The sequence below is a fragment of the Syngnathus leptorhynchus genome, chromosome 5 (assembly GCF_054491065.1).
Source record: "Syngnathus leptorhynchus isolate UIUO chromosome 5, UIUO_Slep, whole genome shotgun sequence".
In the NCBI taxonomy this organism is placed as follows: Eukaryota; Metazoa; Chordata; class Actinopteri; order Syngnathiformes; family Syngnathidae; genus Syngnathus; species Syngnathus leptorhynchus.
In genome coordinates, this window is record NC_141199.1 from 4,605,107 (window position 1) to 4,632,198 (window position 27,092).

Consider the following 27,092-nt stretch of genomic DNA (forward strand, 5'->3'; position numbering starts at 1 on the left):
TATATAATTAATCCACCAGCCTCTGTTATCTTATTCTTAATTTAGTTATAGTCTGGATGGGCACACATACATGACGAGATCCATTTACATTCAAGTAACTATTTGTCTGGTTGTTAACTGCTTAAATGTTTTCTAATTTTTGTTTACGTTTTCGTTTTTTTTTTTTTCAAATTTCAAATTGAAGCATGATAAGCATGACAAGAGTAGTCAGCTTTCTCAAGGGAATATGTAACCATATGGTTACAGTCACTCAAATATGAAATAGGAGTCTTTTGCTCAAGACTGTCTTAGGAACTATGTTAGGGATGTACATAATCATACAATCAAGATAGTTTATAAACCCTAACAAACTACAGTTACCGTAAATTTCGGACTATAAACCGTGACTTTTTTCTCAAATTTTGAACCCTGCGGTTTATATATGATTTATTCCGTGCTTTTTGTGATGACTTGATCACTTTTATACACTCGTAAAAAGGCTGTGGACCACTGTTGTACGGCACTGCTTTGCGGGGCGGAGGGGTACGTGACACGGTCACTGGGGAGAAAAGTGGTTTGTTGATCACATGTCCATCAAAAGTCATTATCAGCCCAAGTCAGAAAATCATGTAAATCCTAACTTTGGTTATGTCAGAAGAGCCCAAAGCAGAGATCACTCAAGCAAGCCAAAATTCTGTTGAGCAACAACCTCTCGAGAGTCAAATAACCAGTGCACAACATACCATGTAAATTATCCCAATCACATGTCGATCCTCGTAGATAAAAAATGTACCCACATTGTCACACTCAATTTTGTTTTGATCAATTAACTTTTTCATTGGTGTTCATCTGAATTCCACATACAATTTAAATTGAAGGAGTAACTTTGTTCACCATGTTCAGTCTCGGTCGGTAGCGTGTAGCTCTATTGATCATTTAAAAGAGCTGCTCATTTAAAGGAACTGTATCATGCTATTTTAAGCTTTCCACAGTAAATTATAAGCATGTTATAGGCACGTTTACATATCAAGGGTCTCAAACTCAATTTGCCTGGGGGCTACTGGAGGTAGAGTCTGGCCCACATTGTTTTTTTTCATGCTTGATTTAAAACTCTTAATGTTATATGCAAGAAAAATAATTATCAAACAGTAATAAATAAATAAAAATATAGTAATGAAAACAATAATACAGCAGCCATAGAAAATTGAAGAAACCACATATACCGTAATTTCTGGACTATAAGCCACTACTTTTTGCCCAAGTTTGTCGTCTGGTGTGGCGTAGCTATAGATATTTTGTGATTTTTGTGATGAATTGGTCACTTTTATACACTCGTAAAAAGGCTGTGGACTGCTGTTGTGCGGCACCACTTTGCTGGACGGAGGGATATGTGACGGTCACTGGGGAGAAGAGTGGTGTTTTGATCGCATGTCCATCTGCCAGGCCAATAGTGCCGTGTAATTCACACAAAGAAGAGAGAATGAGATCAAGATGGACATTACTGAAAGGAAACTTTTATACACAAACCGTCATTATGGAGAAAAAAAAAGAAATGCATATGATGCCGTTAAACGTTGCCGTCAAGTTAAACGCAGTCGATGTTGATGACATCATGTTGCGTCACCCTTTTCTTTATTTTCCGGTCACGCCTACTCTGGAGCTATACGTCGCTCGCTAGTTTAATGTAACTTAGTGCTTCGTGCATGAATAAAATTAGTATAAACAGACTCTCAGCATGGGAAATACTAGAAGAAATGGAAAAAAGCGACGACGAAAGTGAGACTGACCACGTGTGTGGCAAAGGATATCTGACGCTGTTCCAATCAGACACTGAGGAGGAAGACTTTGGTGGTTTCAGTGCACAGGAGGAAGATGAAGACGGCTCTTATACTGGCTCTTTTTTTTTTTGCTTTTACTGGTATGTTCTTTTAACCAGCCTTGTAAGTGCTGTGCTATCGTGTTGCTGCTGTGCTACCGCCGCTTTTTTTTTTAATCCAGCCCTATTAGTGCTGTGTTACTTCCGTGTTGCTGCGGTATTACTGCTGCGTCACAGGCAGCGTTTCGAAAGACATGTTTGATAAAGTATGTTATTAAAACTTTAAAAAGGCTTTCTGTGCACTTTCTTTGTAAATAACTCGTGCGCACGTGCATCTTATAGTCCGGTGCGGTTTCTATCAGAAAAAAAACTAAAATATCCCCGAATTTTAACTGGTGCGGCTTATAGTCCGGTGCGGCTTTTTTTTTTTTTTTGGTGTCATTTATTATTTACAATTTTAGCGATGGGCATAATTGAATGCTTGAAACAAAAGTCATTCGAATGGGATTTTTCCCTGATCACTCACATCTTGAAGTAATTTATTTTGCCTTAAAGTAATGGACATGATCATGTATCTAGTAGATAGTATCTACAAGTACCTAATTATTTGCCCAATACCACTATTGTCAGAGTCTGTAACAGTGGGAAAGAAGACACTTTTTATGTACAGCTTTTTTTTTCTCACAGGATATTTGGCCACGTCAGTCATCGCTCGGAGTGGCAGTTGGTTAAAATAGACTTCAGGTCTATCTTTAACTGGAGATGCTCAGAGGCAGATTATCAAACGTGGCACCTTCACGATCAGGTATCATACCAGCACAGGAACACTGATTTATAGTCGTGTAATCATGCATAGTAGTCATAGTACATGTTCTCAACTCACCCAAGCTTTCCAGATCATGCTAAAGCAGTAACAAATGCATTCAAATGCGTGCATGTAATACCTCAGACTGTCCACTTTCATAGATGGTTAATTTCTTGAAAATAATCTGTAATACAATATACAATTACATGTTTCTTGTGATATTTGTAGTTTCTTGTGTACAATATTTTGTCAATTTCAAATTCAGTGTCAATTTATTGCTAGCAATTTGTATTTTATTGTCTTTGAATTTATTTCTGTTCATCCAAAAGAAAAGCAATTTTGCATTTTGTTCACGTACTCTCCTGATTCTCAACCAAATTGTGGGACTTAAAAACCAAGGTAGGAACTGTAGTGTGATTATTAGAGTAATAATTGATCTCTCGCGATGAGGCCTCTTTATCACAGGTTCTTCAGGAACATAAAAGCCATATGTCTTTTTGTTTTTCAATGCTTTCTCTTTTATTACAAGAGACATTCAGTAAGGAATTGAATCAGGTTAAATGCATCAATCAAGAGAATAATTCTTGAAATAAGATACACTGGATAGGATAGAATAGGTTACAATACTTTTGGACAGTAACTGAATTTGAGAAAACAACCACTGACTGACTCCTGCACATTGTAAACCTATACAATCAAATAAAATGAAAGAATTTTGATAAATTCTGTGACTTTTGTAATCTTGTGAAAGATGCAATACACTGTTCAGACACAGATCATTTTAGGTCTGATTGAAAGCTTTTCATAATGGTATTAAGCAATGGAGATGCAGTCAGATGTAGGAACTATCTTCACTTTTTTAAATGGAAAAAATACAAAGCAGTGTCTTGCTTAACGTTTCACCATGTACTCTCACAATGTAGACAGATACCCTGGACTGTGATTTCCAATGTTGAGCTTTCTAAACGTTAGACATGCATACGTATGTGCTCCATTTAAAACATTGAGCTTTCTAAACGTTAGACATGCATACGTATGTGCTCCATTTAAAACATTTTTCTGTATATGTACACAGGAAGCTGTCAACCTAATCACACCCAAAGCCACACCGGATACTTGTTTTCCTTCTCTATACTCTTTTTAATTGAGGCATCCACATGCTCAGATTGCTCATGATTAGAAATGTAACACAGAATAGATTTAAACCAATACCTTTCTTTTACATTGATTTTCAGTCAATCACACTCAGCAGAATGTTGTGCTTAAAGAAAGCTGTGCTATGGAAAAAATACACAAAAATACTGTAACTCAAAATGGAATACATCTTTATTTAAATAGCACTTTCACAACAGCTGTTGCCCTAACAAAGCACTTTACAGAATGAGGCACAAGAGGTATGTACAGATGTTTAGCATAGCACAGCATAATCCCAAAACAGATGCAAGCCAATCTACAGTGAATATTGACGATGCAAATGTGCATTTCCACATGGTGTACATGAATGGTTGCCTCAAAGGGTTTATGACAGATGTGACAGTTGAAAACCTCTTTTATACATCTTTCACCTTGGCACTTCTTTTGATCCACAGGGAGAGCCCTGCCTGATGGGAGTGAAACGAATCTATAGAAAGTTGAAGCCCACATCCAGGTGTGTTATGGGAAAGCTGTACTCGGTCTCAATGTCATCAGGTTCTTGTGACTGCACAGAGGCTGACTTTGAATGGTAAGCTTTTTGATAAATAATTCATTTTCTTGAAAATTTAATGTTATTATTATTATTGTTTTACTATTCACAGCAGTAGTAGTGGAATATAAATTGGAAGCAACTAGGCTTTTGTGGAGCAACTACAAGTAGTTATGGAGTTATGGCGTTTGACTCAAATTATTCGACGCTTGCCTTGAACCTGGACCTGTGGATTTACTTGGAACTACTTTTATGTCTAGTCATAGATTTTAACATTTTTAATGGTATGATGTCCTTGTCTGTCATGTTTGGAAGGTACTCCACATTGTGAAAAGTGAACCGAAGCTTGATTTCATGAAAATCTCAACTCAAATCGAAATCGTAATGTTTGGCAGAAAAATGGCAATGTAATTCTTTCCTGTCGCGGGCGTGCTGGAGCCTATCCCAGCAGTCATCGGGCAGTAGGTTGCCAATTATGTAGCCTTAATTCACACCCAACACCTCATCACAAATTGACTTGTGACTAGTTTACTTGTGTTCTGCGGCTCTGTTTTTCGTCAGCTGCCCATGTCCAACATGTCATTACTAACTGTTTGAAGCGAAAGTTAAACATTTTCAACCAGCTTTTTTTCTTCTATCCTGTGCCTGCAAGTCCACAGATTGAGGCTGCTCCTCACGCCATCACACCATTTTTGTTTGTTTCTTTCTTTTCTTTCCTTTTTTTAATCACAAAGCACAATAACTTAAATTTGGAATGACACCACATTTATTTTACTGGTTCTTTTATCACAAACAAGATATTTAGGTTGAATTACCTGACAGGTTTCGGCTTGTACTTCCGCCTTCATCAGAGCTGACTGATGAAGGTGGAAGTACAAGCCGAAACATGTCAGGTAATTCAACCAAAATATCTTGTTTGTGAGAAAAGAACCAGTAAAATAATTGACAAGTGAAAACAAAATGAACATGACACCACATTTGCATCTGTGTACTCGTAAAAAATGTTCGGACATTTCTTTTTCATTTTAGTGAAAGACTGCTGTTCTACCATTCAATTAATACGCAACCCAAGTGCAGAACAGTGACTGTAATTTTATTACTTAAGAACACAAATTATATTTTTCATTTTTCCTGTGATTTGACAATATGAACAGAATACTAAATCGGATGTACCCTTTTGGATTACATTTTATCTCAGTTACCAATTTTTTTGGATGAGCTAGCCCTTTTCACACTGGCTTTCCTGTAAACTGGAATATCAGAGGCATAGCAGTAGATTTATTTCAGACAGAGCTCACTATGCATGTCAAAAGTACAGGTCCATGCATCAGTTGCAGCTTGACCAATTAAGATAAGTACAGTGGTGTGGCAATGTCAGCCGATAGTGACGATTACCGTAATTTTCGGACTATAAATCGCTCCGGAGTATAAGTCGCGCCAGCATAAAATGCACAATAAAGTGAAAAAAAACACAAGTCGCATCAGAATATAAGTCGCACTTTTGGAGCATATTTATTTCTCACAATCCAACACCAAGAACAGACATGAACAAGCAACAACAGGCTATAACTATTACATAAATAACATGTTTATAAAACCATCTGTGTCACTCCATTAAATCAATCGATCATCCTTTATGTAAACAATGCCGCGTACGCCCGCTGTCGGACTCATCGTGATTTGCATTTCTAAGTATTCCACAGACCCATTTAACGATATATAAAGTATATTTCAAATAACTATCATATCAAAACTATTATCAAACCATCTGTGTAACTCCAAATCATTAAATCCATCAATGAAATTCCTCGTTCTTTATGTCAACAACGCCACGCGTGCACTGCAGAGATCTAGTATATAACTATATTCTAGCGTTAACAAAGTACCAGGAAAGATGTGGGTTTGGTAAACGGCTCTTTATTTAACAAAACAAGAGTTCAACGAGCCAACAACTACTGAACTTCCAGCCACGGAGGTGGAAGACAGCTCCATAGAATAGGACCAGGCGTGCGTAAAAGCCATGTTCGAGCCCCAGCCACCGTCCCCGTACAGCCACCCGGCCGAGCGCCGGCCCCCGACTTCCATCCACGGAGATGAAAGAAAACTCCGTAGAGTATGACCGGGCATGCGTAAAACCCATATCCGAGCCCCATCCACCGTCCCCGGACAGCCACCCGGCCGAGTGCCGGCCCCCGACTTCCATCCACGTAGGTGAAAGAGAGCTCCCGTCGAGAAGGACCGGGCGCGCGTAAAAGCCATAATAGTTTTTCAAACCTTCTGTGTCACTCCAAATTATTAAATCCTTCAAACTTTTCGTCCTCCGTGTTACAAACAATAATTATAAACAAAGCCGCTAATGATGTACGTGGGGCCCTTCGTCATCTTCGTCATCCCGTGATCGAATCTTTATCCTTTATGTAAACAACTGCCGCGCCACTGATGTCACTTGAAATTCAAAGTACAGCAATTCCTTGCTATATCGCGGTTCGTTTATTGCGGGTTGCCTTTTTTTTTTTTTTTAATTTTGAAAATTTTTGAAAAAAATTCACATATAAGTCGCCCCCCCACCCAAACTAAGAAAAAAAAACGCGACTTATAGTCCGAAAATTACGGTACTTTCCACCCTTTGGATGTGGGTCCCGTTATTCTGCCTCTGTTACACCAATTGCTACTACAACTAGGGCTGCACCAATACTAGTATTGATGCTGGTGCCAATATTTTCTCTGCTTGTACTCATAAAAATGCTCTGATTCTGACACCCGATACCAGCCTTACTGCTAATTCGACCTCAAAAGCGTAACAAATAGCATTGATTTGGCAGCATTAGCCTGACATAAGTAGCAACATATACAAAAAGATGCTATAACAACATTCACAGGCATACATTATTTCTACTCTGCAACAACTGAGTTCGACACATGAAGCCTTGCCACAAATTCTTCGTGTTTTGAACAAAATCTGATTGTGTGCCTAAAAAATGTTATTCCAGTGAAACTTGTGCCATGTTCACGAAAAGGGTGTTTTTTTTCTGTTTTTTTGAACAAATATGCATTTCCATCCCTTATCCTAAACCTATCTTATACACACGACAACAAGTGAAATCTCTTTTTAGGATAATGGTGGTGTCTGTGCTTGGATTCCTACAGTGATTATGGCTACGACCGACGAACTGATGGCAAGTGTACTCCTGCCTTTTGGTTCCATCCATCAGCGATATCCCGGAGTTGCCCCACAGGGATGACCTTCCTGAACAGCACTGGGTAAACACAGGCTGAGATTTGATTCAGGCTGTTGTTAAATGTGTTGCTCAAGCAACATTCAAGTTGAGGGATATGGAGGCTGTGTGCTATAAAGTGATCCCTCGCTACTTTGTGCTTCATCTATTGCGTATTTGCTACTTTACGGGTTTATAAGTGATAGGAGAACGGCATTTAAATATCAGCTGATAGTGCGGGCGTACTTCTGAGCAATGTGCATCACTGAGGATGAGAAACGAGGCAGCCAGCCCGTCACGAATGAGACACGACAGCCATGTGCAACACAGACTCTTCATTTAGGGAAAAGGGAGGCTCACGTCGTGGTGGCAAACAGGGGCAAAGAAAGCTTGTGGTTGGGGACAGGCAGTTGGTTGGCCCAGAGTCCATTTTGTTACACAGGCAAGCAGGAATCAGGTGTGTCAAAACAGACGAAACGGCGAGGACTGAGCTATATACACGCCCTAATCAACGGGTAACATGGGACTGGTGGAAGCGATCAACGCGCACAGTTAAACACTGGCGATGCATGCCCCTGAGCACAGAAGGCGCGTTAGCTGGCCAGCAGTGCGTGAGCGAAAACGTGACAGCGGTGCATGAAGGAAAAATGCCCCGTTGTGCAGAAAGTCAGAACAGCTCTCTCTGCCTCTGCGCCTCTCTCTCTCTCTCTCTCTCTCTCTCTCTCTCTCTCTCTCTCTCTCTCTCTCTTTCTCTCTCTCTTTCTCTCTCTCTTTCTCTCTCTCTTTCTCTCTCGACCTCGACTCTAAGCCTTTTTACTTCCTGACAATTATCATTTTTGCTTTTCCCTGTTTTTGTGGACCCTTACACGAGCACTAAACCTGCTGTAAGTGTAGGCAAGAACTCTAATTTACTTGAGTTTTTGTTTTCTCAACCAGCAACCACACTACCAAGTGGCAGGTTAGCTGTGACGAACCGACTTTGCGGAGCTAATGCGTGAAATGTGTGTGTTTCGGTCAAAATATTAACTTAATTAATATTTTGGGAATAAAACAACAACAAAAACACTTTTATTGTAGCACCCCTTCATATTTTAAAACGTACTGAGGTTTTTTGGGGCAGTCATTTTCCCTCTAGTAATCCAAATTTGAGATGATGTCCTTAGAAGAGAGGAGTAGTAATGGGGCATTCCTCCCTAGTCTCAAATAATTGTCAATACAAAACAATACACCTTTACATACCGTATTTTTCGGACTATAAGTCGCGTTTTTTTTTTCATTGTTTTGGTGGGGGGGGGGCAACTTATACTCAGGAGCGACTTATATGTGAATTTTTTCACAAATTTTCAAAATTCAAAAATCCGCAATGTAGTGAAACCGCGATAAACGAACCGCGATGTAGCAAGGGATTACAGTAATTTGAACTATATGTGACGTCAGCGGCGCGGCAGTTGTTTACATAAAAGACAAAGGGTTTGATCACGGGATGACGAAGATGGCGAAGGTCCCCACGTTTGAAGGATTTAATGATTTTGAGTGACAAGGTTTGAAAACTTATTTATGTTAGTTATTTGATATATTTTATTTCGTGTAGCAACTTCTATATGTTTTCATCGTTAAAGTTCAGTAGATGTTGGCTCGTTGAACTCTTGTTTTGTTAAATAAAGAGCCGTTTACCAAACCCACCACGTCTTTCCTGGTAATTTGTTAACACTACAATATAGTTATATACTAGATCTGTGCAGCGTTGTTGACATAAAGGACGAGGAACTTGATCGATGGATTTAATGATTTGGAGTGACACAGATGGTTTGATAATATTGTTATTATATGAAAAGTATTTGATATATACTTTATATATCGTTATATGGGTCTGTGGAATAATTAGAAATGCAACTCACGACGAGTCCGACGTCAGCGGTGTGGCGCATACGCGGCATTGTTTACAAAAAGGACGATCGATGTTGAACGATCTGTGTCACTCCAATTCATTATACCTAATGAATTGAGTGACACAGGTGGTTTGATAAACGTGTTATTCATGTAATTGTTATTTGAATAACTGAATGTTACGTCAGGCTCGTTCTCAACTCCTCGTTTGTGTATATGTCACGTTCGCATACCGTATCGTTTAGCCTGTTGTTGCTGGTTCATGTCTGTTCTTGGTGTTGGATTTTGACAAATAAATTTGCCCCAAAGTGCGATTTATACTCCGGTGCGACTTATATATGTTTTTTTACCTTTATTGTGCATTTTATGGCTGGTGCGACTTATTCTCCGGAGCGACTTTTAGTCCGAAAAATATGGTACATTGTGCTTTTGCCTTAACAGTGCTTTACAAAAACATATAATAACAACGTGCCAGAATACATCACATAAAACATTGTGTAGATTGTGCACTTATCTGATATAAGTGACCGGCTCTCCGTTTAAAGGGTAAAATTATATACTTTAGCCCCTCTACAGTAACGTAGTATGTAGGGGAGACGAGAATTGATTTAAGCCGATACGGAAAGAAGATTCGTTCCGGGTCTAACCTCTGTTCAGGTAACTAATCTATTGTTAGATTAATTCCGTCATTTCCGGACGCCAGTCCCTTTTTAAAGCAACAGGATCCCGGTGTTTAGTAATTTCTGTTTGAGACCTGGGATCAAATTGATCGCGGTCGTTTCAGCGGCTCTTCTTTCCTATAATGATTGGGGCTTTTGTTAACCGCTCGGAATAGATTTAGCTGTCTTTGTTAAGACCGCAGGAACTCGTTTATTTACACTAGCGTGCACCTACTCTAGCTGAGCTCAAGTTAACGGTTTCGAACCAGATTCTGACACTCCCTGATGTCAAGGATTAAAGCTGTCTTCGTTTAAAAAAGAACTGAACGGTTTACAGTATGACTATGATCGAGAAACAAAAAAGACTTCAAGCATAAAAGATCAAAATAATCATTAATCGAAATTAAATGATTATAAAATAGAAATTTAATGAATAAGCAAGAAAAATAATTACAATAATTTCCACTCACCCTTCTCAATAGTGCAAAAATTATTCAGTCTCGAAGTTCTCTCGATTGAAAACTAAAAAATATAGTAAAACAGGGTAAGAGGCTTGAGGTCTAAAATGCTGTTTGGTTGGAAAAGTCGAGTGACCAGTTCTCCTTGTTCCAAAATCCAAATTCTGTTTAAAAGAACGGGCTGGCCTAAAGAATGGAGATGATGACGCCCTAAAAATGGCTAATTTCTCCTGCACCGAGGTCTGCACCTCTGAGCCTGTCTTTAAGCTTAAAATTTGACTAAATCCAATTTGAAGGTAGTATAAATTCATCTTAACGGACCTTGGGTTTATCGCAGAGAGAATAAAATCTATCTTTGTCTAATCAGCATTCTCGACCCACGGCAGTAGCCTTCAGGGGCAAACCTCTGACGGGGAGAGCCCACCGGGCGAGAGAGAGCGATGCTCTTTGTCCGAACAAACCTTTTATACCAGTTCAGTTCGTGGGTACTATGCCTGTTTGGTCACGTACCAGTTTTTTTCCATGCTGTCATACATTGGCCTCAGATGATCTCGGCCGGTCTCAACCGGATTCAACCAGATGAGGTGACCATGTTCTCAGGGAAGTAACAATTTTCTCAGGGACGCTTCATACTGTTTCCCACTTCCAAATCTTGTCAACTGTCCGTCAACTTGACATTTGAAAATGTTTTTTCTCTGACTTGTGTTCCGTCAAACAGCATTTTGTTTAGACATCAACTAGTAAACGTGACCGCGGGTCACGCTCATGTGTGGGATTTCAGTCTTCCACCACTTTGTATCACCATTAACCCTTTCCGCCTCTTTGTCTTTGCTCACATTTATATATTCATGAGTAAATGGAACATCAATATTACATACATGTTTGATACTGATTAAACATCGTGACAATAATAACACATACTTTCACAATAGTCAATTTAACACAATCATAACTATGATCGTGGATTTTTTTAGTTAGCAGATTACAACACTCAAGCAGCTTCAAAACGTATTTTGACAAGCTAGTGACCTCTAGGTCAACCTCAAGCATGGGATTGCAGTCTTCCACCCACGGTATCACTGTCAACCCCTTTTTGTTACTCAACTCTTAATACATTCATGTGTAAATGAAACATCAGTGCTATGATGCTGCTCAAGTTGCTACTAACTATACAATATTGCAAAGCAGAATAAAATAAAGTATTTTGCAGCTTACTCTAACTGCGATTAACATGTCTCATTCTCATTACCTAACTATGAGCATGGGCTTCCCTAGTTATCAAATTAAAATATTCAAGCAGTTTCAAAGTATATTATAGCAAAACAAAATAATATAACATAATCCAAACTTGTGTGTTACTGTGCATCAGAACAAGTCTTCATCTACTTAATGACTTTTTAAACTATTAATTTACTATGTTAGGTCAATCTGACTTTGGCACCATCTTCTGGTGAAATTTGGAACGGGAATGGAGGTTTACTGGTTCAACCAACAAATTCTTCTTTACCAATTTAACAATCGTTAATTTTGAAGAACTAACTTTTAAGTAACCCCTACTCAGGCCCCCTTTCTTCAGGTCTTTCATGTCAAGCTTTGAAATTTGGAATTTCATCTTAGCCAATTCGTCTGGGCCAAATCCAGTACACACTCACGCACCATCTTTTACCATCCTAGCCAGCACATAACTTGACAATTGACAATAATACAAACAACCATCCCTCCATAGACTTGTTTGATGTGTCATTATGAGAGACCCCCAATTTATCCATCCATCCATTTTCTGAACCGCTTTGTCCCCACGGGGGTCACGGGCGTGCTGGAGCCTATCCCAGCCGTCATCGGGCAGCAGGCGGGGGACACCCTGAACTGGTTGCCAGCCAATCGCAGGGCACACAGAGACGAACAACCATCCACACTCGCACTCACACCTAGGGGCAATTTGGAGTGTTCAATCGGCCTATCAAGCATGTTTTTGGGATGTGGGAGGAAACCGGAGTGCCCGGAGAAAACCCACGCAGGCTCGGGGAGAACATGCAAACTCCACACAGGGAGGGCCGGAGGTGGAATCGAACCCGCACTCTTCTAATTGTGAGGCGGACGTGCTACCCAGTGCGCCACCGAGCCCCCCCCCCCCCAATTTATGCATAATAATAATAATCATAATAATAAAGCAAATGGATTATTTTTGGGAATCTTACACATTCATATTACTGTTTATTATTAGTCTTACATATTCATATTACAGATTATTATTTCAATACTACATTTATTCTATTATGCCATTCACTTCGTCCAGGAGTGCCAGCTGGTCGTGGACAAGCTCACCGATTAGCATCTCAGCATAGCAATGAGATTCCCGAGGCAAGATTGAGGAAGTTAACTGCTCATTTGCAGCTGGAAGATGGCAGCAGTATTTGAAGGCACATTATTCTCAATTTAATAATTAAAGAAACGGTTGGATTTTCTATTTTTATTTAAAGAAAATTGTATTCATTGTTACTCCTATTTTAGCATGCGTGTATTTACAAAATGTTGGCTTTGTGAATATATGTTTTAAAAAAATAAATCAGCTCTGTATATAATGAATATTTGTGTTTTGGATGTCATCTTGTTTTGAAACTATTGCTTTCATGTATGTTTTCTGTCATCACACAGAAAGACACAACAACGAGCTTGTTATACTGTAGTCTTCGTAAATATTACTTTTTACCACATTTGCTCTATGGATTTAAAACTCATATTTTCCATGAGGATGTTTAAATGCATTTTGTGAGATAAATACGGGCCTTTTTTATTTTACCGTATTTTCCGCACCATAAGGCGCTTTGGGTTAAAAGGTGCAGACAAAATTTTGGGGGCTCTTCTGTATTTAATCCACACACACGGCACACCGGATTATGGTGCGCATGTATGCCATAATTTATGGTAAAGAAAAAAATAAACAGTGAGTGCGGTTGTACTTTATTCTAGTATTTAACCATGTACTCTATTGTACTCACGACAAACGATATTCAGACGCAAATCCATCAAAGTCATCTTCTGGATCCAAATTAAACACTTGGGCAAATTTGCCATCCAACATGACAAGTTCCCTCTCGTCATTGTTTCGTTGTCACGTTGCTACTCAGCAATGATCCCGGTTTTCCAAACCTTGACTTGTGCCTCGTAAGTATGTCTTTTTGCTGATGCCATTTTAGTGGGTCCTAATGCTGTTAGCTTTGCACAAACCGATAATATTTATTTAACAATCGCAGTAGAGGTACATACAAGTTCCCCGATTGGTTTACCACCCCAATCTACGTAAAACGTAATATTATAATATGATTGATTTTGGAATTCGGTCCATTCAGTTTTTGAGAAAATTAAAGGCTTTTAAATGCGCCTTATGGTGAGGAAAATCTAGCCAACTTTGTTTTCTGTTAGATAAAAAAAACACCTATTTTATTCCAAACTCATTGTTATATATTTTCCAATTTTGCTTAATTTCAGAATGATATAAATGATTTGGCATTAGTCATACCCTGTTTGTATTTTTTATTTTTCCCAACACTAGCTACAGGAAGGTGGTCTCAAACAATTGTACAGATGGAGTCATTGTGGAGTACACAGCCAAAAGGCAGCATTGTCCCATGCAAGCCCCCAAAGGACTTCACCTGGTCACCAGTGAGGGTACACTGTCAGCTGTAATGGGCACCAATGTCACCTTTCTCGTCTTTCTGGAGCAGGTAACACTACGTTTTCTCGATTTTACGGACTCAATGAATACTGGATATTGGTGCAGTGCAGTTTGTCACTACTGCAAACAACTCTCATGATGGTAATTCTTTTCCAAGAAATGTTCCAAAAACAAATTTCAAATTTTCAGTGTAAACTACAAATGTTTCCCTTCAAAGTAATTTCCCTGGAGCCTGATGCACATTCTGAGCATTCTCTGCTTTGCCTTCATGCGCTTCTTAAAGGATTATTACAGAATCATCTGTAGCTCCGTTATCGCTTCCATTTTAAAATCATCCAAGTCTTCAAAGCAGGTCCCCTTGATGATCCCCTTGAGTTTGGAAACAAATGTCCCATTGATCCAGGGCAGGTGAGAAGAGAGGTTGCTCCAGCAGCTAATGTTGTTCTCAGAGAGGAATGTTGGATGCTCAGGGTATTTTGAGCAGATGCATTGACATGGTGAGCAGCCAAAAGATGTCTTGGCACAACTATAACCTCTTCTCACACACTGAACAAAGAAAATTCTGCAGTAACCCTTTTTAGACATGTTGATTAATTCTTTGGCTCTATCGCAAGAGTCTCACAGTGGCCAAAACTGTGACAAACGGGGCTGGACAACCAAGTGCAGCATGATGCAAGCTTTAGTGAAATGACGGAAAGCTGGACAGCTGGCTCGGCTAGTTTGATTGACAGGTAACTGGTAATTGACAGGTAACAGGAACAATTCTGGCGGAGAGCACAGCACAGCAGAGCAAGTGTGCAGGGCAGCGGGGCGCAATGCGTAATCCAGGGATGAGAATTTTCCGCTGATCCGTGGATTTACGCGTTTTTTTCCGTTGAAAATATTATTTTCGTGAATCGTGTAACTCCGTTGAGAAAATAGTTTTTTTTATACATCAAAGTCAAAGTCAGCTTTATTGTCAATTTCTTTACGTTAAGACACACAAAGAGATCGAAATTACGTTTCCCACCGTCCCACGGTGACTAGACACATTACACAACACATACAAGCAAATAGCACAAAGAGTAAAAACGAATAGACAAGAGCGATGAATAAGTAATAAGCAAATAACCCAAATAAATAAACAATAAAGAAATAAATAGATAAATAAATAAATAGATAAATAAATAAATAGATAAATAAGAGGAGCAAGCGTGCATACAGCAGACAGCCAGAATAAAGCGCAAAAGAACAGGACGTCAAGCAGCCGAGGGTGGAGAGGGGTAGCAGCCGGCCACCTGGCCGGGCAACATTAGCCTCAGCAACTCGCGAGCATTCCCCCGCCCGCCGCGACAGCATCTTTAGGTTTTGTGTATTATCTGTCAAGATATGATCAGCTATGGAGGTCGCGGCGCTAGGAACATTAAAGAAGCACATCGAAACAAAAAAAAACACAAAGCTACGTTTTTACTTTTACAAATCGTTACAAAATTTTACAAATTTATCGCGAATGCAGTCTCATGTGCTTCACGGAGACATGGCTGAACGATCTCTCACCCGACTCACACCTCTCCCTGGACGGTTTTCAAGTGGTGTGGGCTGACAGGAGTGCTATGGAGAGCGGTAAGAGGAGAGGAGGGAGCTCAACCAAATTCAGCTGAACACCAGCAAGATGAAGGAGTTGATTGTGAGTTTCGGGAGGACAGCACACATCTTCACTCCGGTGAACATCCAGGGATAGGACATTGAGGTTGTGGAGAACAACAAATTCCTGGGTGTTTGCCTTAACAACAAACTGGACTGGACTGATACAGCCACAACCTGTAAAAAAAGGGCAGAGTCCCCTCCACCTGCTGAGGAGACTGAGGTCCTTCAGTGTGTGCGGGGCTCTCCTCCGGACCTTCTATGACTCTGTGGTGGCCTCAGCCATCCTCTACGCTGTGGTCTGCTGGGGTGGGGGCAGTACTGACCAGGACCAGGGGAGACTGAATAAGATGGTCAGTAGAGCGAGCTCTGTCCTGGGCTGTAACCTGGACTCCATTGACGTTGTGGGTGAGAGGAGGATGTTGATTAAGCTTAAATCCATCACGGACAACACCTCTCACCTCCTCCATGAGATCCCTGAGCAGCTCCTTTAGCGGCAGACTTTTGCACCCTCGGTCTAGGAAGGAACGGTTCCGCAGTTCCTTCATCCCCTCTGCTGTCAGACTTTACAACATGCATGGCACCTGATAAAATTAATGTGTTTTGTCTCTACTAGCGGCTCTTGTGTTTGTCCTTGTCTGTTATTTACCCTTTTTGGGAATTTTGGCACTTGTTTTATTCTTGCACTCATATAATTCTTGCACTCATATGCGCTGCTGTGACAAGTGAATTTCCCCGCTGTGGGATGAAAAAAGTTCAATCAATCAATCAATCAATCAATCAATCAATCAATCAATCAATCATGTGGGTTTAGAAAGTACAGGCAAAGCTCGGTTTTCGACCACAATCTGTTCCAGAAGGCGTTTCTATCAAGGTCGAATTCCAAGTCTATTTTTCCCATTAAAATAATGGAACAAAATGTAATCCGTTCCAAAACAAACAAAAAAAACCCCTTTTTTAAGCATTTTTTCATTTGCGCATTTTTGTCCGATCGCACAACTGCAGCACACCGCCGAACACGCAACCGTAGTGCGTCGCCAACCGCACAACTGCACTGCGCTGGTCACATTATTCTAACAGAGACGTCGCTGAAATTTAGAAAATATTTTTAAAGTCCTGATGTACTTTCCACAATTTAAGTGAACCTAAGTGCGCAGGAAGATTAATTTTGTCCGATCGCGCAACTGCATCACACCGCCGAACGCGCAACCGTAGTGCGGTGGCCGACTGCGCAACTGCACTGCCCTGGTTGCATTATTGTAACAAAGTCGTCGCTGAAATTTAGAAAATATTTTTCCTAATGTACTTTCCAAAATTTAAGTGGACCTCAGTGCGCAGGGAGCTTAATTTGGTCCAATTGCACCACCGCAGCGCGCCAGGCGCTCACTGTCTTTAAGAGCGTCTTTGTGTTTTAGGATGGCTTTACTGCTCCGACTTGCTTTCTTTGGAGGCATGATTAGGGGTTAATACAATCCTCAAAAGGAACGAAAATACAATAAAAACGGAGTCAGTCGGCATCCCGGCCGCGCGATCGAGGGCCTCCTCTGCAAACTGGTTAATAAGTGCAGAGGGTCTTAGCTCTTTATTTTATTTTACAAGGTTGTAGAAAAAGCTACTAGTGGAGCGTTTTCGATAACTAAGAAAGAATGTTTTCACATCATTTGGAAAGTTTCAACAACTAAATGTGGAAAATTTCCACGAGTCAAGGGAAGGCGGAAGGTTTTAACAAAGTTAATGATTCTAGTCAGCATTCCAACATAATAATAATAATAATAATAATAATAATAATAATAATAATCATAATAATAAGAACAATAATAATAATGATAAAAATGTGTCAACAATCAGACAGGTAGAGCACAGTCATCTTACGAGTGGCATCACAGACAAACTGACAGAGAATAGCTGGGAGCTCAGGGTGTAAATAGCGCCGTCTAACAAGCAGAAACAGGTGATTAGCTGATTACGTTGGCGTGGCTGTTAACAACTGACGTCAAGGGGAAAAACTACTGGCTGGGTAGCAGGTCACGCAGGGATGTGAGAAAATCCCTTGAACATTCTGACAGTTTTTTTCTTTCACTGAGTTGCTCTCACAGGCCTTGGTGATGTCAGATATATTGATTGTATAGGTATGGGGTTGTTTCTGCAGGGCACATGTGCCTGTCGCGCCTCCTACTGTGCCTTGGGTCAGCTGCAGGGTCGTCATCCAGGGACCACCGCTCATCTGCGTTTCGCTCACTTTAATCCCGGAACGCTGCCTGGTGATGGAGCGGTGGCAGCGACGTCTCCCTGCCACCCCTTGACCCATTTTACTGCCTTGACCCTCAATCTTTATCCTTCCTCCTCAGCTACAGCTAGAAGCCTTCATTACCTTTCGTAGCTTAGCCCCAGTTGTTCCCAGATCTCGAAGCAGCCTTGTCGTTGATGTGTTGTCGTTGTGTCGTGGATAGCCCTGACAGCCCACAGGGTTGATGGTGATGGATTAACCTGACTCTTTGCACTCGGCAGCCTGTATATTTGGCTGCTCTATCCTCGTATGCAGCTTGTATTCCTTCCTCCCAGGAGATGGTGAGCTTTATGAGCATGGCAGGCTTAGCAGTAGCAGCAGACCAAAGCACAATAACTGGCCGTAGTGAAGTGGTGGTGATTTCACGGGGGAACGGCTGTTTAAGGATGTCAGCCCTCATGTTCTAGTCCCTTGCCTGGGACAGGACGGTCCATTGGCCACATCAGCTGGTGTCTCCACTGCTTTACCCTGCCCTCACAAACCTGACAGGAAGCTCTTTGGCTGCAGATTGGTTGTCGGCCTCTTTTCTGCTGCTTTCGAGAACTTCAGCCAGCTTCGTCAGGACTTGGTCATGCCGCCATGGTCACCTCCCTCTCCCCAGCCACTTCATCCAGCTCATCCCGGGGGATCCCAAGGCGTTCCCAGGCCAGCCGAGAGACATAGTCTCTCCAGCGCGTCCTGGGTCGTCCCCGGGGTCTCCTACCGGTGGGACATGCCCGGAACACCTCCCCAGGGAGGCGTCCAGGAGGCATCCTGATGAGATGCCCGAGCCACCTCATCTGGCTCCTCTCAACGTGGAGGAGCAGCGGCTCTACTCCGAGTCTCTCACGGATGACTGAGCTTCTCACCCTATCTCTAAGGGAGAGCCCGGACACCCTGCGGAGGAAACTCATTTCGGCCGCTTGTATCCTGGATCTTGTTTTTTCGGTCACGACCCATAGCTCGTGACCATAGGTGAGGGTAGGAGCGTAGATCGACGGGTAAATCGAGAGCTTTGCCATTTGGCTCAGCTCTCTCTTCACCACAACGGACCATTACAGAGTCCGCATTACTGCCGACGCTGCACCGATCCGCCTGTCGATCTTGCACTCCATCCTGCCCTCACTCGTGAACAAGACCCCAAGATACTTGAACTCCTCCACTTGGGGCAGAATCTCATCCTCAATCCGGAGAGGGCATTCCACCCTTTTCCGACCGAGGACCATGGACTCGGATTTGGAGGTGCTGACCCTCATCCCGACCGCTTCACACTCGACTGCGGACCGCTCCAGTGAGAGCTGGAGATCACGGACTGAAGAAGCCAACAGCACCACGTCATCTGCAAAAAGCAGTGACGCGATGCTGAGGTCCCCAAACCGGACCCCCTCAACGGCTCGGCTGCGCCTAGAAATTCTGTCCATAAAAATTATGAACAGAATCGGTGACAAAGGGCAGCCTTGGCGGAGTCCAACCCTCACTGGGAACGAATCCGACCTACTGCCGGAAATGCGGACCAAACTCTGGCATCGGTGATAAAGGGACCGAACCGCCCTTATCAGTTGGCTCGGCATCCCGTACTCCCGAAGCACCCTCCAGAGAACCTCTCGAGGGACACGGTCGAACGCCTTCTCCAAGTCCACAAAACACATGTGGACTGGTTGGGCGAACTCCCATGCACCCTCGAGGATCCTGCCGAGGGTGTAGAGCTGGTCCAATGTTCCACGGCCAGGACGAAAGCCACACAGTTCCTCCTGAATCCGAGGCTCAACCTCCCGACGGATCCTCCTCTCCACCACCCCTGAATAGACCTTACCAGGGAGGCTGAAGAGTGCTATTCCCCTGTCATTGGAACACACCCTCCGGTCCCCCTTCTTAAAGAGGGGAACCACCACCCCAGTCTGCCAATCCAGAGGCACCGTCCCCGATGTCCACGCAATGTTATAGAGGCGTGTCAGCAATGACAGCCCCACAACATCCAGAGCCTTTAAGAACTCCGGGCGGATCTCATCCACCCCCGGGGCCTTGCCATTGAGGAGTTTTTTAACTACCTCAGTGACTTCGACCTCCGAGATTGGGGAGTCCGCCTCAGAGTCCTCAGGCCCTGCTTCCACAATGGAAGGCGTGTCGGTGGAATTGAGGAGGTCTTCGAAGTATTCCCCCCACCGACTCACGACATCCCGAGTCGAGGTCAGCAGCACACCATCTCCACTGTAAACAGTGTCGACCGTGCACTGCTTCCCCCTCCTGAAACACCGGATGGTGGACCAGAATTTCCTCGAAGCCGTCCGGAAGTCATTCTCCATGGCCTCGCCAAACTCCTCCCACGCCTGGGTTTTTGCCTCGGCAACCGGCGAAGCCGCGTTCCGCTTGGCCATCCGGTACCTGTCAGCTGCCTCCAGAGTCCCGCAGGCCAAAACGGCCCTATAGGACTCCTTCTTCAGCTTGACGGCATCCCTTACCGCCGGTGTCCACCAGCGGGTTCGGGGATTGCCGCCACGACAGGCACCAACAACCTTACGGCCACAGCTCCGGTCGGCTGCCTCAACAATAGAAGCGCGGAACATGGTCCACTCGGACTCAATGTCCCCCGCCTCCCCCGGGACGTGGGAAAAGCTCTGCCGGAGGTGGGAGTTGAAGCTCTTCCTGACAGGGGATTCTGCCAGACGTTCCCAGCAGACCCTCAGAGAGCGTTTGGGTCTGCCAGGTCGGACCGGCATCTTCCCCCACCATCTGAGCCAACCCACCACCAGGTGGTGATCAGTTGACAGCTCCGCCCCTCTCTTCACCTGAGTGTCCAAAACATGCGGCCGCAAATCCGATGACACGACTACAAGGTCGATCAACAAACTGCGGCCTAGGGTGTCCTGGTGCCAAGTGCACACATGGACACCCTTATGCTTGAACATGGTGTTCATTATAGAAAATCCGTGTCGAGCACAGAAGTCCAATAATAGAACACCGCTCGGGTTCAAATCGGGGGGGCCGTTCCTCCCAATCACTCCCTTCCAGATCTCACTGTCGTTGCCCACGTGAGCATTGAAGTCACCCAGTAGAACGATGGAGTCCCCAGAAGAAGCGCTCTCCAGCACTTCCTCCAGGGACCCCAAGAAGGGTGGGTACTCTGAGCTGCCGTTCGGTGCATAGACACAAACAACAGTCAGGACCCGTCCCCCCCACCCGAAGGCGGAGGGAGGCTACCCTATCGCTCACCGGGGTGAACCCCAACGTGCAGGCGCCCAGCCGGGGGGCAATAAGTATGCCAACACCTGCTCGACGCCTCTCACCGTGGGCAACTCCAGAGTGGAAGAGAGTCCAGCCCCTCTCAAGAGGGCTTGTACCAGAGCCCAAACTATGTGTGGAGGCAAGTCCGACTATGTCTAGTCGGCACCTTTCTGCCTCACACACCAGCTCGGGCTCCTTTCCAGCCAGAGAGGTGACATTCCATGTCCCTAGAGCCAGCCTCTGCAGCCGGGGATCGGACCGCCAAGGTCCCCGCCTTTGGCCGCCGCCCAGCTCACCATGCACCCGACCCCTTTGGCCCCTCCTATAGGTGGTGAGCCCATTGGAAGGGGGACCCACGTTTTCTTTTCGGGCTATGCACACAGACCGAAGGCCCTGTGCTCATAGGGGCACCATGAGCGAAGGCCCGGCCACCAGGCGCTCGCCTTCGAGCCCCACCTCCAGGCCTGGCTCCAGAGAGGGGCCCCGGTGACCCGCGTCCGGGCGAGGGAAAACGACATCCATATATTTTTTTCATCATAAGGGGTCTTCTGAGCCGTGCTTTGTCTGGCCCCTCACCTAGGACCCTTCTGCCATGGGTGACCTTACCAGGGGCATGAAGCCCCAGACAACATGGCTCCTAGGATCATAGGGGCACGCAAACACCTCCACCACAATAAGGTGGCGACTCACCGAGGATATATATATACATACATATATACATATATGTACATATACATCCTGGATTAGGTTCTTGGATTAAAAATACTACACCTGTCACCTATTGAGCATAAAAACGGTTTTTCTTTTTTTTTTTTAAATTACAACTGGAATTCTAAACACATTCTTAGTATGAGTCTTGAATAAAATCTCAGACCACTTTTTTTTTTTTGCTGGACTCAAGGAAGTACATTTTAATGCAGCTCATCTTAAATGCTTTACTTGTATGTGTTGTTACTCAATGTGTTATTATTTGCAGTTACTATAGCATCTATGCTGATGCTCTAGTAACTGTATAGTATAGTATAGTAACTGTATAGTAGTATAGTATGTATGTATATATAATTTATAATATATATTTATGTGTCTCCCATCTTTTACATTACAATTTCACAGTGCGTCACCAAACAGAAATGACACAGAAAAGTATCCTGTTTATTCTAACATAAGCCTCTGTGGTCAATGCCTTTTCAGAGAAGAAAACGTTTCCTGTCCATAAAATCAGGTTAAGCTCATTTCTCATGTCAGGATAATTAGCCCGATGCCCTGTCCTGACAATTGTAAGGCATAGCGATTACCGTAATGGCTCAGTAAAATAATCCTAACAAGTATTTCTGATGTTAACCATTTATCATAATTGTGTACGTATGTGTGTCTCATGTGTGTGTAAGAGGATTTTACCATGACAATTGTAAATAATATGAAAGTGCCTCTTCCCCCCATCTTGGGTCCTTATTTTGTTTCCAAAATTGCAATCAAATGCTCACTTGAAACGGATGAAATGGATAGTTATTGCTGGTTTCAGTTAATCTAGCATGCATTCTGATACACTGCATTATCTAAATTATTTTTGCTAAAGTGGTTAAAGCAACTACAATAACATATTAAGTTGATTTCAGTTCTTTTTTTAATTCTTAAAAAACTTATGAACAATTTGTGTGGCCTTTTGGCCACACTATTTTCCCAGTATTGCCCATTGCAGGCTACAATGACAATGTTGGGGGACATGCTGGGCAAAACTGTGACAGGTGGTTATTGCTTCAGATACCCTAACCCTAATCTGACAGTATGTAAGAGAGTGGATGAAAACTCGATGGGAAAAAGGCTGTAGTAGGACCGTAAGCTCCATTATCATCACACACACCATAAGCACCAACAGTTATTTAACACAATTTATTCACTGTAAACAGTATCGGACGATGATACTTGCGAAGCAGCTCTGGACGCTCTGATACGAGCACATACACACACATACACTACCCATCTATCATCACTGCCTTTGTTGGACCCCCCGGGACAAAATCAGAACTACGAATGCGCTCCTGGTCTGAGCTGCTAATCAGCCCGGTTTTGTCACAACCCCCCACATTCCATCTTCTTGGCCCACGACATGTTTTGTCTCGAGATCTGTTGTACTTATCCTTGATTGTATGCTGTGTGTTTGAGTTTTTTTCTGGACTCAAAATACTCTCTATCAAAGAGAGTAGTTGGAACCCCAACTCTTCCCTTGTGTTCTCTTTCTGAGATCTCGGAGCGCTGTTGCGGCCAATGCCGGCAGGCCTGTACACATTGTCTCCCCTTTTTGGTCATTGTTTTTCATGTTTCTTGTGCCAATTGAAATATTAGGTATGTCTTGTTGCCTGGTAACAGGAAACGACAATAAAGCAGATTGATTGATTGTTAGATGGTAGTTTTTAAACAATGATTAATTTAACAAATGGATCAACGCAACATTTAGTGGCAAAAAAACAGAACTTCAATACGTATTCCAGTTGAGAAATAAACCTGATGGGTTACTTTGTCAACTGGAAAAAAGAAATGCCCCTGCAAAATTTGTATTTGATTTTGTATGATCACATTAGATTTTTCAGGATGTGCTCTATAACATAACCCATTACATTATTAATCTAGTGGACAGTCAATTCAATTAGGGCTGCTCGATTATGGATAAAAATCATAATCATGAATATTTTGTTCAATATTGAAATCACAATTATTTACACGATTATGGTCCATTCACACTGGTATCCAGGTGCTATCACCGTACACTCTTAAATACAAGACAAAATTGCTTGAATCGTCCTTTTCTTTAATGAAATTAAAGCAAAACATGACTGTGGTCCAGAATGTACAAACACAAAATTTCTACTGTAAGTGCCAGACTAAGGTTGGAAACGAAGCATGTACAAATGAGGTATGTACAAAAAAAAAAACAACGCATATATTTGCCTTAACTAACTTTTAGTTTTTAGTGAATGTATTATTTCTTGTTTGCCCAAAAAACAAGAGAACATTTAGAATGTGGGAAATAAAAGTACAAAGGTAAAGGTGCAAAGCCCAAATAAATGACTAAAACAACAGAAATACTCAACTGAATGCTTATATATATAAAATAAAATAAATCAATCGATCGTCCTTTATGTAAACAATGCCGCGTACGCCCGCTGTCGGACTCGTCGTGATTTGCATTTCTAATTATTCCACAGACCCACATAACGATATATAAAGTATATATCAAATAACTATCATATAACAACAATATTATCAAACCATCTGTCACTCCAAATCATGAAATCCATTGATCAAATTCCTCGTCCTTTATGTCAACAACGCCGCGCATGCGCCACACAGATCTATTATATAACTATATTGTACCGTGAACAAAGTACCAGGAAAGTCGTGGGTTTGGTAAACGGCTCTTTATTTAACAAAACAAGAGTTCAACAAACCAACAACTAATGAACTGGAATAATAAAAACATATACAAATTGCTACACGAAAAAAAAAATAAAATCAAATAACTATAACATAACACGTTTTTCAAACCTTGTGTCACTCCAAATCATTACATCCTTCAAACGTGGAGCCCTTCGCCATCTTCGTCATCCCGTGATCAAACCCTGTCTTTTATGTAAACAACTGCCACGCCGCTGACGTCACTTGCAGTTCAAATTACAGTAATCCCTTGCTACATCGCGGTTCTTTTATCACGATTTCACTACATCGTGGATTTTTGAATTTGAAAATATGTGAAAAAATTCACATATAAATCGCTCCTGAGTATATGTCGCACCCCCCTCCAAATTATGAAAAAAAACACCACTTATCGTCCAAAAAATACGGTTTATATATATATATATATATATACTACACTGGTGTACCGTATATTTCCGGACTATAAGGCACACCTAAAAACCTATAAGGTGCGCCTTATATATGGATCAATTAATGAATTTGTTGATCCATACTGGTTGTACAGAGTGCTCTGCCAAAATGTTTCAGTACATTTTAGTACGACTAGTAAATTATAAGGTCGCATCGCTTCCCAGCATTACGGCAACCGTGGTCAGGGAGCGTCACTGAATAGCTGTTGTACTCGTGATATATGGATCAATTAATGAATTTGTTGATCCATACTGGTTGTACAGAGTGCTCTGCCAAAATGTTTCAGTACATTTTAGTACGACTAGTAAATTATAAGGTCACATCGCTTCCCAGCATTACGCCAACCGTGGTCAGGGAGCGTCACTGAATAGCTGTTGTACTCGTGAGGCTATTTCATTTCAAAATAGGCTCCTCCGTCAATGTTTCGGGTAAATTTACGGATCGATATGGAAGGGAAACATAGGCAAGCAGTACCAATGCGTTAGATCGAACTTTAGTCAGTTCCGATCATTTTATAGGAGCTCGTTTGAGAAACGCGATTGTTTACACTTTGCTAATGCTATAGTGATAGCTGCTATACGCACGAGGCTATTTCATGTCAAAATAGGCTGCTCTGTTAATGTTTCGAGTAAGTTTACGGATCGATATAGAAGGGAAACATAGGTAAGCAGTACCTATGCGTTAGATCGAACTTTAGTCAGTTCTGATCATTTTATAGGAGATAGTTTGAGAAACGCGATTGTTTACAGAGGGCTCATTGGTTATTGGCGAGTGGATGCATACCGCAACCCTAGTCAACCTCAGTTTGTTGCAATAAAGCTTCTATTTTATGCGCCTTTTACTCCAGTGCGCCCTATACATGAAATCATTTCTAAAATAAATAAAATCAATGCCTTAGCATCCAGTGTGCCTTTTTGTGCGAAAAATACGGTAGTATATCTGGTTTCAAATGAGGGGGTGTAGGCGCACTCTGGCAGCCAAGCCTTCGTCAGCCTGCCCCCGGGCAGCTGTGGGTTCTTACGTACTTTAGCACCACCATAATGTGAGTGTAGGAATAATGTCTTCATAGTAAAGCGTCTTTGAGTATCCAGAAAAGCGCTACATAAATCTGATGCATTATTGTTAAGATAGAAAAATTAAGAATTTGGCTTGTCCCAACATTTTGTGTATGTTTGACAACTACCAATCACCTCATAGAAGACAGTCGTGCATCATACTTAAAATGGCATATGATTTTGTACACTGCAGAACAGACCTTTGGATCTCCTGTCTCCTTTCAAGGGTGATGCGACACGAACAAGTGTAACATTGGACTTTGGAGATGGTCATGCTTTGACATATTCGAATCTGAGCTCCATTGAAGATGGGATCAAACACATCTACAAAAATGTGGGGATCTATCGGGTGACTGCAGCAGGAACAAATAGACTCGGAACAGAGACTGCGGTTCTCTATCTACACATAATCTGTGAGATATGCAAAATCTTATATTTAGTATATTGACAAATGTATAAATTACATTTCTCTTGACTTTTTTTTTTTTAAAAAAACACTGAATATATTACTTTATGCTTGACAATACCTAACTATTCTGAAAATCCACAATGGTAGACCACAGGCTAGGGATGCTGCTGATCATAAATGATACAGATTAAATTCTCAGAACTGACCAACATATTTCTTAAAAAAAAATCAGGACTAAAATGAACCTTTTTATGAACAAGTATTTGTGTTTTTGAGTAGGTCCGCTGGAATCCATCCATCTCTCAGCTCCCTTTGTGGCTGTGAAGAATAAGGAAGTGAACCTGACAGCGATTCTGTGGCCTAACCAAGTGGGAACAGTTACGTATATCTGGTGGATTGGAAATAGCACTGAGGTAATGTGTAGATACAGTCAGTTTCAAGGTCTGTACTGAATCC

At 42.2% G+C, this 27,092-nt stretch overlaps 1 protein-coding gene across 2 annotated transcripts in view; it reads left to right on the top strand.

Annotated features, from left to right (window-relative positions):
- Positions 1–27,092, top strand: part of sorcs1 (sortilin-related VPS10 domain containing receptor 1) — a 176,824-nt gene that overhangs the window by 134,020 nt on the left and 15,712 nt on the right. For both annotated transcript variants that reach the window (XM_085913215.1, XM_085913216.1), the window contains exons 15-20: positions 2,483–2,600; positions 4,190–4,323; positions 7,432–7,545; positions 14,057–14,228; positions 26,454–26,640; positions 26,916–27,049. In XM_085913215.1, the coding sequence (XP_085769341.1) occupies positions 2,483–2,600; positions 4,190–4,323; positions 7,432–7,545; positions 14,057–14,228; positions 26,454–26,640; positions 26,916–27,049 (859 nt within the window). The remainder of the gene's footprint in view (positions 1–2,482; positions 2,601–4,189; positions 4,324–7,431; positions 7,546–14,056; positions 14,229–26,453; positions 26,641–26,915; positions 27,050–27,092) is intronic.